Source organism: Poecilia reticulata, linkage group LG6, assembly GCF_000633615.1.
Source record: "Poecilia reticulata strain Guanapo linkage group LG6, Guppy_female_1.0+MT, whole genome shotgun sequence".
NCBI classification, from domain to species: Eukaryota; Metazoa; Chordata; class Actinopteri; order Cyprinodontiformes; family Poeciliidae; genus Poecilia; species Poecilia reticulata.
The window spans coordinates 15,582,281-15,595,945 of NC_024336.1; the positions used below are offsets into that span (position 1 = coordinate 15,582,281).

At 40.3% G+C, this 13,665-nt stretch overlaps 1 protein-coding gene across 2 annotated transcripts in view; it reads right to left on the reverse strand.

Annotated features, from left to right (window-relative positions):
* Positions 1-452: 452 nt before the first annotated feature.
* The window catches only part of furinb (furin (paired basic amino acid cleaving enzyme) b), a 122,132-nt gene continuing 108,919 nt past the window's right edge, over positions 453-13,665 (reverse strand). For both annotated transcript variants that reach the window (XM_008411497.2, XM_008411496.2), the window contains exons 12-16: positions 10,484-10,601; positions 9,198-9,377; positions 8,847-8,974; positions 8,091-8,219; positions 453-2,248 (exon numbers count right to left, since the gene is read on the reverse strand). In XM_008411497.2, coding sequence (XP_008409719.1) covers positions 1,515-2,248; positions 8,091-8,219; positions 8,847-8,974; positions 9,198-9,377; positions 10,484-10,601 — 1,289 coding nt within the window. In that variant the 3' untranslated portion in view covers positions 453-1,514. The remainder of the gene's footprint in view (positions 2,249-8,090; positions 8,220-8,846; positions 8,975-9,197; positions 9,378-10,483; positions 10,602-13,665) is intronic.

A 13,665-nucleotide genomic window follows, 5' to 3' on the forward strand; every position in this document is an offset into this window, starting at 1 on the left:
TTTATTTATTTTTTTTTTTAAATTTATTTATTTTTTCTCATCAGCAAGTTATAATAATTTTTCACAGATCCCAGCCTGCTGTTACTACGTGTGGCTCTAGAGTAGTTATGTAAGGATGATATGCAGGACATTACAACCCAAAAATAGGTTGATGGAAGAAAAGGAAAGACRTTTAGCTTGGAGAGAGCTTGTATGACATGAAGTGCAGCTTTGCATTATGGGAATTGCAGGAGATAACGTATGTAGGGTTATAGTTGACATTTTGCCTTCTTGCCGCTTTCTTCATATCAAACTGCACTGAATTTGACCCCTGGAGTCTCTTGGAACCACTGCTATTGCCCCCAGATGTGGGTCCTCCATGGATGAAGTGGTTAAACTAAGAATGGTAACATTTGCATAACACCTCCTACAATGCATTGCAAAAGTATTCATACCCCTTAAACGTTTCCCTCTTTTGTCTCATACTTTAATATATTTTTAATGGGACTTTATATGATAGACCAACAGAGAGCTGTGGACGACTGTGGATGGCTTTAATTTTTTTTTTTTTACTAATAAAATTTTAAGCATGCAGTGTGGTGTCCATTAGTAGTTAGGCCACTGTTTATAGTGCAAACTACTGGCTTTAAATGTGACATTATTAGTAAATCTGTTGATAGGACAATTGTTAGTTATGCCCTTAGAAAATCTGGCCCTAACAGAGGAGATTTGATGAGAAAGATGTTGTAGAGAGAAGGCCATTAAAAGTCCAATTTAAAGGTTGCAAAATGCTGTGTAGAGGGAAGACAAAAAGCATGTACTCCCAAAACTACTTTGTGAAACCGCAAAGGTCAGATGAGAGGCAACAATGTAAGTTTATGACATACAAGAAAAATACTATGTGTGTTGAAAAGAAACAAAAACTGATCCTCTCCATGACAACATTACGGTGGTATTATCATGCCGAGGGGATGCTTTACATCATAACGGAAGCTGATCAGTGTTGATGTGGACACAAAATGGGGCCAAATAAAGGTTGATCTTTGAAAGATGACACGCCCCATAAACCTGAGCTGTAATTTCAGCAGAAGTTGGTTTCACAAAGTAGTTTGGGAGCTGAGTACAGGTGTACTTCATACCTTTCAGGTGTTTTATTTGTAAAATATAAATATGTACGCTCTTAACTTCATGACACAAATATATGGCGCCTTGTGGTCTATCACATAAACATCCCAGTGAAATGCACTGAAGTTGGTGCTTTTACCAGACGACATGGACATTTTTTCTTTTTTACTTTTGCAACACACTGTATTGGTGACAGAGTTAAGGACATAATGGATATAACGGATAACATAAGCGATCAATGAAATCAGTTGTATCATTAAAAGGCAAATAAATAGGTAATGCATTAGGATGTAGTGCTGATGGGACGGTAAGGCCTGTGTTTCTCCTTCATGTCATCACCTCTGGCACAGTCAGATCTCACACCCTCCGTGCCGCGGTGTGAGAAGCCGCGGCGCCTGAAGCTGATCCAGCTACATCAAGCTCTGCGTCTTGATAAAAGCTGTCCTCTCGCTCTGGCCGTCTACTTCCTCGTTGTCTGATTCAGACTCGCAGGCGACGGTGTCCTCGTCCGCCCACACAGTGGGGATCCCCTTGTAGCATATCCGAGCCTTCCTCTCCCGCCCCCGCTGGAAGCCCAAGCCAAGGCCCAGCCGTGTCCTCCTGGTGTCTGAAAACACAGAGGGCAGTTTGGTCCTCCAGGTCAGAGCGGCGTCTCCAGAGCGCACCTGAAGCAAGAAGAAGACCCCGACGAAGGCAGCCAGGATCAAGGCACAGCTGAGAACTGCCACAACGACAGGAAGCTGAGAGGGCGGAGCAGCGCTGAGTCCTGGCGGCTCTTCAGCTCCTCCGCCGTTCATGTCTGCTCCCGYCGCCCCCGCCGCCGCTGCTGCTGCTGGTGTCTTCACCTCCGGCTCATCTTCTTCACCTTGCAGTCCTCCGGTAAGGGGGGATTTCCTCTGGACCTGGTTCTGGTACAGGCAGGAGGTGAAGACTAGGTGGCTGTGAGTTGGACAGGAAAGGCAGTCTGTAGGACCAGCGCCTGAGCAGGTGAGGCAGGATGGGTGGCAAGACAGGCAGGCCTGAACAGAGGACAAGTCCACCCAGTTCTCCAGAGAGAGGTTAAGCAGCTGTGGGCCCGACGTGAAGCCTGGGGGGCAAAACTTCACACAGCCCTGGAGGAAGAGGGAGAAACCCGGGCTGCACTCTGGAAGAGGACAAAAAAAGATCAGGCAATAATAATAATAATAATAAAAAAAACACTTAGAAAACACAATGAAAAGTACACAACAACATCACTGTAGCGTTTTTATTTTAACAGGTAATGTGAACATTAACCTAGAAAGCTGCCTCAAAGGACCAGAGATTCTGTCAAAATAAACTCTGCTGCGGTCGTCGGCCCAGCATCTCCAAATATGATCTTGCCAGGATGTTTTCGTCTAGAATTAGCGGTTCTCAATGTGGGCGGTACCGCCCCCCAGGGGGCGTTCAGAGGACGGCAGGGGGCGCTGGCGGACATTTTTACAAATGGGGGCGGTGGGATTCCTTTGGGGGGCGTTTGGTCGAAGGTAAACTTTACACCTTAAATGCACAACAATGCCAGTTTAGACTTTGAGCAACTTGGTAAAACTGTATTGTGTAACATTAAATCATGCTTGGCTGCAACTGTATCAATGGCAGCTCTTCTTCTATTCAGTATTTGCAGCTTTTGGCGCAGCTCCGTTCTCCTGCAAGTAGCTTCACAGCATCAGTTCAGCGTTACACCGGCTGATGACGTTGCTGTGATTCACTTTGTCTGGTATTTTTTGTATCCTGCGCAGTATCCTGCCGTACCCCCTTACTTTCACTCCTGGAAACACTGGTCTAGAAGCTATTCCACACATGCAGCCATCTGATTGGTTGATCATCTCCCAATAAAACACACCAACCCCGCAGGTGAACTCAGGTCCCCAATAACCAGGAGACTTTCTCCTGGACTCAAAGGAACTAATCGCCCTTTCCCTCACATTGGCTGCACTAAATTACTTTTTTTGTCCACATCATACCTTTTATTTTATTTATTTTTATTTATTTTGTATGCAGTTTTGTGTGAAACTGGTGAAAAATTAAAAGTTTCCCCACACAGTGTGGAGGCATGCTCAGCTTAACACAGTGATTTATTTTAAGCTGCATCCTTCATTGCATCAGCCACCAGTGTGACCCAAAGTTTGGACCATCCAGGAAACTGTCCCCCCGGTGCCAGAAGGAAGAACGCCACCTGCCATCCTTGGAGCAGAACCAGGCAATAGTGCACCTCTTGCAGTTTTACGCTGACCTTCTGCTCCCAGTATGCAAGGACTGCAGTTTGTGCCAAGACACCTCCATCGGCCAAACGGAGAGACTGCCACCAGAGCTGTAGGTCCACGGAGACCCGGGCTGCTTCAGCGGGAGCCGACAAAACAGCAAGTTGGGTCTCAAGTAAGGCACTCTGTTTTTTCTGCTGTTGCTGCCGACAAAGTTGGGGAGCCATGAAGGCGATCCTGRGATTTTGATTCTATCACGCTGCCATCTTTCCCCCTAAGATCAACATTAAATATTAAGAGCTCAGAATTATCTAATGGTAAGACTCTGAATCAGTTTTAATTGTTGATTTTAGTTTCTGTTTCCCTGTTAAATATTAATTCTTTAATCTGTAGYGTGTGGGCCAGAAATACTCTTTTTTTAAGTAGCTTGTTTTGTTATTTGATGCTTTCTTTGTTGTTATGTGTGTGTTTCTTAATCAACAGCGAGTAGACGCTGGTTGATTATTTAAAAGAAAATGATTCTTGATTTCGTTGGTTATGAGCACCCGTCAGATTTCATGTTGAATTGAAATTGACCATGCATCCTGAGAAATACACAGAAACTTCAAAGTGATTTAKTTTAGTGTGATGTYCAGAGCTGACTGGAAACAAAATGTTTTCAGCTTTCAGGCTGATTCTGAGAATTTATGAGACTGTTTGACGCATGAACATGAATCAAAATGTCTTACGCTACTGGAAAATAAAGAAAATCTAATACTTTACCTTAGTTAATCTTAACAAAATGTTGTTGTTTTTTTGCAAGTTAAAGGGAAAAAAAACCCTACACATAATTGTTAAAAGACTTAAGCTACTGTACTTATGCTACAACTTTTTGTTTAATACATCTTCCCATTCTGCTGAAGGTCATTTAAAGATCTTCATTTAAAATTGCATGAATATTTTTTTTTCTCATTTCATTCCTGCCCTTGAACCCGACCATGCAGTTTATTCCCAGCAGCCTGTCACAAACAAAACCAAATATGTTCCCATTTCTTAAGCTGAATCTGTAAACAAAAATAATAATAAAATAAAATAAAAAAATACACGGGATAGTAAAATCCGGCACCTAAAATATTTCTGGACCAAAGAGATATTAGCTGAAAACCAGGGGTCTGCAATACTGACAATGTTGGATGTATTTATTGTGACAAAAAGCTATCAAACAATAACAAAAAATAATTATCATCATGTTGCATCTTAGGGAAAGGGTTAGCGTTAGTCTATCAGCCTATTAGAGCCTCAAACAAATGCAGCTTTAGAGATAAAATCTGGTATCAAATTGGCAAGAGTAATAACATTATGTTGTGTAAATGAGCTGCTTCACAATAATCATATTCAATATTTTCTAAATATAAACTGCATTTACAGATTTTTCAGAAGGAAAATTAATTAAACAGCAATGGAACATAAACAACAATCAGTAAATTTTTAAGAAACATTGAAACACAGGAATAGACCAGTTGACAGACAGTTATGATATTTAAGAGTCACCTCTCATGTGTCAGATTGTGATACTGTGCTGTTTTATGTGCAAAAAAATAAAAAAATAAAAAGAGGAGATAAAACTGTCCCCAGTACAAGCTTTCTTTGYATAACATATCTGCCATGTTAACACTGGTGCACCAGGGGTGTGTTTTAATGCCTCAATGAGCCGCAATGTTCATTACGCAAGCTCCAGTAATCACAATGCCAAAGAGGAGATTCTTTCAATCCATTTAGCAGAAACGTTCTAAAAGGATTTCTGAGAATGTTCCTGAAAACCTCCTTCATCATACTGGTTTTACCTTGAAACACAAATTTTTCCCCCCCTCGCCTACACAGTTAGGTTGTCAACATGTCTTCTAAAGGCCACAGCCRGSCGCCGATGAAAGAGTGGCTGTGCTTTCTGAATATCACATCCTTTTCAAGTATCTTCATTGAAAAACACAATAATAAGAACTTGGAAACATATAGTGTGCTCCGAACGATCTGGTCTGAACAAAACATCCAGAAGTAGAGTGTTTGTTTACATTAGCATTCTGTTATGTACATAAATGAATGAGAAGTTTAAATATAATCAGCTAAGAACGATTTCAACAAGTCAGTGGAATCTTCTCGTCAATCTGTTTCCAAACCTTCTCTTGTAAAGTTAATTTCTCCACTTTTAATTAAAGTTAAATTCCGTCTGAAGAAGCTGAGCCTTATTTAAACCGAATGGACAACATGATGAATGATTTAATACCCTCAAGCCTCCATCAGATGTAATCTTTTAGTGAGATTGAGAACAGAAACGTCATMTGTTCAAAACATCWGGCTTAAAAAGATGATCTTCAAACGGCTGACCAAGACGAGGATGTTTTTTCCCTGCTGCAGTGATGGTCATCAGGAACCTTCATCTAAAGTGTTTGATGCTCTTAGCTGATCGATTTTACTGTGATCTCGTGTGTTTGATGAAATTAAACTTCTGAGTTCATTAGTCTTTTCTTTTGTTTTTGTTGGTAGAATAAAAGAATCACGGCATGAAATACAAATGAAAGAAAAAATAGAATTATATTTTACACTCCAACATAATGAAAACACTGAACAGCAGACTGCTCCCTCTAGGTCAAAGGTCAGATAGTGCCTGRAGCGGAGAAGCSTCGTTTGCAGTAATAGGGAAGATGCTCTGGTCAGCCACAGGCTTCCTGGAAGTTCTTCATTTTCCAAGCTCAATTTGATATTTTTCCCCGCAGTKTCTAAAACATTGTGGACATCGGAGCACAAACCCAGTTGGGATTCAAGTCTCTGGATGTTCCACGAATCACGAGGCAACACGATGCTGAAGTTAAATCTCTGATTAAACAGTGTGAAGAGGCTGTTTCTCAACTTTATGTCATTTTGACTAAGATAGATTAGATCTTCTGGCTGCAGACCCTGAACTCTCCCGAGGGATGGCTGAGCGTCCCTCCTGGACCTGTTATTCTTGTGACCCAATTTCAGATAAGGTGAAATCAGTGGATGGATGCAATATATCAGTAACACAGCCTCTGGGCTTTCTTAGCTTTTTCTGGGCTTAAGCCCTTAAATAGCAASAGTTGATTGTCCTCCATCCCTAAATGAGAACATTTATAAGAAGAATCTGGTGTAGTAGATCAGAATTGAAGTTTATTTCGCCTAAATAAAATAAAAAAAAGTGTAAAACAAGATTAGAGAAAACTTTATTTGTCTTCACACAGTGCTGGGAGCTACTATTTTATTAATCATCTCAAGGCATTTACTCCTTTAGCAGTGCCTAGATATTTTTCAAGTTTTCCAGAAATCTTCCCAAGTGTAATGATCTTCTTGCGATGACAGAAAAATTCTCTTTTCTGTCTCTTCCTCTCATATATTTAGCTTAATTTCTGGCAGTTCTGGATTTCATGTCAGGGAAGTCATTAGGAAACTGGGTGTGTGTGAATGAAAGGATTAGCAGTGAGAGCAGATTTAATCTGGATGATTAAAGAGAGAGAGTCTGACGGATCAAAGGGAAAAAAAAAACAAAACATTTCTGACCTTGTGTGTCTCTGTTGAGATTGTCGGAAGCTCTTGCATTATTGTGGTTTTATTTTCACCTGCTGTTCCCACTATGCCCAACACGCTTGTATGACATATGGCAACRTGCTAATTTATGGTGCACAAAWAAACAGATGCACRAGGGGGTCTGTGAACGCCTCATCTGCATTCACAACATTTGCTTTGCAGATGCCACGACGCCCAACACATGCAGACCCAAGGCCTGTTTCATAACAGGCAAACAATACCCAGACAATGCAGTACCAGAGTAATGTCTTTACATCCCTTAAACTTTTCTATGTTATGTCATGTTAAAATCATGAACTTCAAAGTGGTAAAAAAAAAAAGATTAGTGATGATGTATTCACACCATTTATTTTTGGTTTCTATGGGAGTTTACATGTGTAGATCCTGAATTTTGTTTGCTGGTCCTTTTTGAAAAACATTTATAGGTTTAAGCTCAGATCTCAGCGGAGGAAAGGGTCGGTGAATGTGAATTTTCAGGACTTGCCATATGTTCTGTCTTAGATTTCACTCTGGACTTTGGTCATATTTTCAGGGCGATGGGTAAAATTTATATTTAACGTTTCTCCCTCCACGTGCCTGCAGTGCCGTCTACGTTGTGGCAAACTGAAATTGTAACTTCTTATAATTTCTTCTTGCCAGATTTATGAAGGGCAGAGCTCATAGTTATCCTGTCAACATACTCTCCCACCTGATCCATCTTTTCTGCTTATTCTTCTACTTKCCTGTCAGTTTCAGTTGAGGCTAACATCTCAACAAGTTTTTATTTTTGCAGCATTRCTTTTGTTACATTCGATGTTCAAAGCCGATATTTCTTGGCCTCCATCAGACCTCATGAAGCTGTTTGTTCACTAATGTTTTCAGCTGGACTTACAGTGAGAGTAAATTACATCGAGGTGGGCCCTGTATACTAGCTACATAACTTCTGAAGGCAACTTATTTCTCTGGAATGTATTAAGTGGTATCAGAAAAGAGGGGAGAGAATACATGTGGATACTTTCAGACTTTGAAAGCTACCATACGCTATTTTCCTTCCACTTCGCAGTTATGGTCCACTCTATATTGCTCCATCACAAAAGCCCGATAAATTATTTTCAAGTTCACTTTGTAGAGTAAAAATGCATGGACGTTTTTGAAACGTGTCCTTTGATCCAGTTTAAATTGTGCGTGTCAGTGGAGGCAGARTGTTCTCACCAATACAGATCTGCTGGGCATCGAAGGTCTTGCAGCTGTTGTTGGAAGGTCGAGGGAAGTCGGGCGACGAGGGGTTAACAACGCTGGGTCCCGTGCCCCACAGGGTGAGGGTGAACTGACTCAACACCCCTGTGAGAGGGAAACAAAGAAGTGAGGAGTGCAAAAGGAGATGGAGGTAAATATCAAGCTAGCAGCTCTCAGTGGGGGAACAGAGTGAACAGGCTGAGAAGAGGATGTGGGGGCGGAAGGAGAGGAAACAAGTGATGCGAGCGGGGCCAAACACAACTCAGGAGGAGGATCGACACCAGCAGAGGAAGAGAAAGTACTCCCRTTTAATTTCTTCTGCAGCTCTGAGTAAACAGTACCACAGGATAAACATAGAGATTTTAACTCTCCTCAACCATAAGCTGGATTCTGAGCTAAAAAAAAAAAKAAAAAAGAAAAAGCAGCAGCCCCCAATGTTGGAAATGAAAACCTTGTTCAGAGGTTTTGATCAAAAAGCTGCAAGATTTTCTTGTAACGGCCGTCGACTTTTAATCTAGATGTGCTTCTGAGAGGTTCTCCTCTGGGCAGCAGAAAAAAAAAAAAAATTACACACCCTGTCATTAGACGAGGAATAAAAGAGGAACTGAAAAGGCCTTTTTAATGAAGCATGAAAACATGCAGCGAGATTGGAGTTGGCGAGGGGGCAGCTGATGCTGACATTGCTGTGGTTTTGAAGTAATGTATACAGATTAATGATAATGAGCAATTTACCATAGTCACGTCCATTAGATGCAACGTTTTCTATCTCTAGGGTCCACTCTCCCTGCGGGTCCTCATCCCACGAGTGGGTGGTCATAAAGGCCCAGTCATTGAACCCCTCCGAAGAATAGTCATTGGGCCTTAATAGACAACAAGAGAAAACTTATTTTTGTTTTATTTATTTATTTGTGTGTGTGTGTGTGTGTGTGCGTGTGTGTGTGTGTGTGTGTGTGTGTGTGTGTGTGTGCGTGTGCGTGCGTGTGTGTGTGAGAATCACTGAATACAGCCCGGTATTGAGTCTGTCTAAAAGAGAAGGGTTTACGTCATGAAGCGGCATCAGAAGAGTCGCGTTTAACTGTGTACCTTGGAAACAGCAGGGTGGAACGTGTTCCCAGTGGGCTGATGAGATGAATGGCCAATTTTCCTCGCTGGTTATGGGAAAGAGTGAGGCGAGCCTGAGCGTGCTCCAGAGATCGGACGTACTCCGGTCGCCCCCAGCAGGCATCGACGCTCTTGCTGAACACCAGCTTGTTCCCGATGTCTCTGCAGGGTTGACGAGAGGAGGGGAGAGTGGTTAATGTTGTGTGTCTGCGGAAAACGGACACAGGCAATCACACTGTGCTAAGAATCTAAACGTCTTCAACGGCCTCAGGGCAGATGCTGGGAGGGATGAGGAGCCAGCCAATGGATTTAATAAAACTAAAACCCTCTGCTGTTCACACACACACACACACATCTTCCTCCCACATGAAGCCAAAAACGGTTTTGCTCAATTGTAGGATCCACCACTTCCAGTGGTTCTAAAACTTTGAAAATCAGAAAAAACCCTGAATCTTATATGCTGTTACATAACTTTTATCCACGTGGTAATATTTATTCTACTTCTGGGATCTGTTTTAAACACGCATGACTTGGCAACTTCACATTCATGTTAGTTTTAAAACGGTTTTACTGTAAGTTTTCAGGCTTTGTTTTTAAACAGGTATTGTGTTAAGCTTCACTTGCAAACTCAAATATGTTTGAAAAGTAAATTTGGTTACATTCATATTAGGTAGATTTAATACACAGACTGATGATGTAAAGAGATTATTTCTGTTAATTTAGCTGATTATCGATTACAGTTGATGAAAAAACAAAATTTAGTCTAATAAAAAGTTGGAATTAGGTGAACTGGGTCAGGTCAGTTATTCAGGTAACACAGCTTTTAAAACAAGTGTAGGTACTTTGTACTTTAGGTAGAGTGGGTAGGTGCCAAGGTTTGCTGAAAAGTGAAATCAGCATCTCCAGAAAGTTTGTCGTCAGATCGAAACACAAAGTTGTCAAATACGTTTTAGCAGACAACTACGTTAAACAAATAAACTATGTGTGCATGTAATCATTAAAATATAATCACAGTTAGCAGGGCTTTGTGTACTATATTTTTATTACTTATGAAGTAAACCAAGAACTGAATAGCCCAGCCCTTACCCTATACTATTCCTAACCAGTAAATGCCTAACCCTAAACCTAACCTACACTTAATTTAACCCAAACACAACACCTCTTCTTGTGGGACCTCAGAATGTGGTATTTGTTGGAAAAAATAGACCTTACAACATGAAATGCTTAAATACACACACACACACGCAGTTTGAAGTCACTGTTCTAACCTTGGTTCTGTAAGCATCGTCAGAACACACTGGTGCTGTGGTCCCACTGTCGTCCAGTTCTGTGCCAAACTCACCATAGAGCCTGCATCTAGCAAGCCATAGCCATACGAATGACTCACTGAGGAGAAAAGAGAATAGATGGACAACAATGACATTGAGATGACGATATAGAGACTACAGCTTCAGAACATCTTTACAGAAACACAATTTTGAGCTTTAATTCAGAGGACTTTCTAAAATCCCTAAAATGCCCAGCTGATCTTTAACAGCACTATCCGGCTACTTTTCTCTTTCTGCAGTCAGCAATAACACATGTATGTTTTTTGGCCCTTTTAAGAAATGCAAAAGATCTGTAGTGAGACACGGGAACATTTCCTTTTCATCGGAACTGCCTGAATGGTGTGTCTGTTTGATTGACAGACACTGGCAGGAGAATAACAGCCAAAGTAAACAAACATATCCCCTTCCTCACAAGACATGGACAGACAGTTTTATGTGCTGGAGCCGAGCATTAAAGATACTACTGAGAGTGACATAAGAAGCTGACTTTTGTTGTGTGAAAGCCTTTTTAGTGCCTCTTTCCACAAATGTCCACAACATTTTCCTACTGGTAAACATGGTGTGTACTTCCCTGAACATTTTGAAAAGGAGCAGAGTTGATGGGAAAAGCCACAGTGGTCATGGAAAGTACACCCTCGTTTAACTTTAAAGGTGAACTATTGTGCTTCCTTGAACAGGTTAGGATAGGAGTACACGGTGAAACATGTTCATAACATTCTCTGGGCTTTGTAGGGGTTGCTAGGTAACGGGCAGGGCTTTGATGCGGTTGCTAGGTGAGGGGCAGTGGCTGCTGATTTGTGACATTACATTCCAAAGGTTTTTGAAATAGATAATTTTCCAGACACCAAAAACTTTTAACTTATTGCCAAAAACAGCTGGATGTTTTTTTTTTTATTGCTTGGGCTATATTTTTAGAAGCAGTGGAGACCAAAATGAAAGTACAAAATCATGCAAAATGTGAAATACATAATACATCCTCTTTAATATTTTCCAGACATAAAGAGGATCTAGTCTGGTTTGGTACAAATTTGCTGCCTTTGTAGGAATTAAGAGGAAAAGTAGCAGCCAGGCGTTGTTAATTAAAATACTTGATTATTGACCACCGGTAGGTACGATCTTATCTATAAAAGCAGGATCATTTGCATTTTGCTGGTCTGGTGGGTGAGGGCAAATACAATCTCAAGGCAGAAAAACGTCAGCAGTATGCAAAGAGAATTGCTGCTGCTGAATGATTCTTGTTGCAATGGCCTTTGGACACTCAAGATCAAAGTTGGGACATAATCTACGCCAAATAGAGCACATCAGCACAAACACTTCAGAGGGTTTGTAACAGAGGGGGCTGATCTGAAATGGGGACCTCAGTCCTGTTGGGGCAAGATGTTAAAGGAGCTCTACACTCTGAAGATGGTGCTACAAGTGACAAAATTACAGGATGTTTTTAGCATTCCACAAGAGGCTTTTYCATTCACATTTTATCTTTGTTTAATACAATATTATATGGGTTGCATGTGTTTTGCAACTAATATAATTTAATTTGCTTGTGGCCAAATGACTTTATTTATATCTTGCAAATTAATTCATGCTACATTTTGTCATGTCAGTCTAAATAAAAAGAAGTGTAACCAAACTATCTTTAGATGTAAGCTAATTAGTGAACAGTTAGCGGTTAAACTTTATTTATTAAGATGTATTCAATACATGAAAATGTGTTCTGATGAGGGYGGTTTGTCAGATTAAAAGTTATTTTTGAAAATAACCTTTTATGTTTAAAAGTATTGAACATGCTTTTCTTYAAGTTCACATTGCTGTGTTAAATTTTTTATTGGTCTTATGTAATGTACTCTTAAGTGTTGTGTTTTCATTAGCTGCAAGTGGGAAAACAAACTAACAGAAATAAAGGCGYGAAAACATCAGTTTATGTTTTTCCTTAGTGAATTTAAGTTGTGAAATAAATGAACAGACAACATGAAGACAGGTCATGATGTTCAGGCATAAAGTTGTCAGGAACTTTAAAGCAAGGTTAAGTTGTAGTACACTGTCACAAGGATCCCAATCTAATATGTCATCCTAAAAATAAGTGCTTGGCACATCCAATTAAACTGAATGGCAGAGCAAGAAGAGCGTTGATTAGAGAAGCAACCAAGAGGCATACGGTGACCCTGGAGGAGCTGGAGAGATCCACAGCTCAGGTGGAAGAATCAAATGACAAGACTTGGATGCCGATTCTACAAGTCCAAGTTTTATGGAAGAGTGGTAAGTGGTTAGTCAAAGAAAGACCTAGAAAAGTCTCATTTGCATTTTCCCACAAGCACATTGAAGTAGATATGACTACAATGGAACGTTTTCACTTATATTCCATAGGGCTATCTGTGCTGAAAAACTATAATCACTATCAGATGATCATCAACATGTTCCCCCCACCCTGATGATCTTAGGGGGGTTTTCTACATGTGAAGCAAGTGAGTAAGTAAAATCTATGCATCACCTTTCAAGATATAAAAACCACTAAGTGTGACACAACAACCTAAGACCCAGAAAAAAATTATTTGAAATAACCCTGAAAACACAGCAAGAGCTACAATGGAATAAATAACTAGATTAAAACATATTGTGTTGAAATGACTCACTGCAAGTCCAGACCTAAATTTAATTCAGAATCTTTGGCAACACTTTTCTTTGTTAAAACATATTATATTATTAAAGTCCATTGTAGTGATTAAAAAATTCAAAACCAAACTGAAGGAGGATAAATACATTTTAAGAGCATTTTAAAACTTTAGACTAGAGGGAATGTTTATATGCTACAGGAAGCAAGCATACATTTTATAGATGTGTTTTATAGGCACCTTGTGTTTCCCAGGGACACTGTAGCATGCGAGGATTTGCAGATTGAAATGAAAAATCTGTGATTTTTAGAACCCTGGCTCTACCTCCGGAGCCACAGCTGCTAGTGGTTTGTGAAATATTGGGGGAAAAAAAAAACATCTGCAATTTAATCTCAGATGGGCTATAATGACTGTAATGCTTTGGCTCTGCAGAGAGGGAGAGATTGTTATTGCCAAACAAGTAATAACATTTTTGGGAGAGTTAATAGATTTTTCTTTGAACAAAAATGACATATA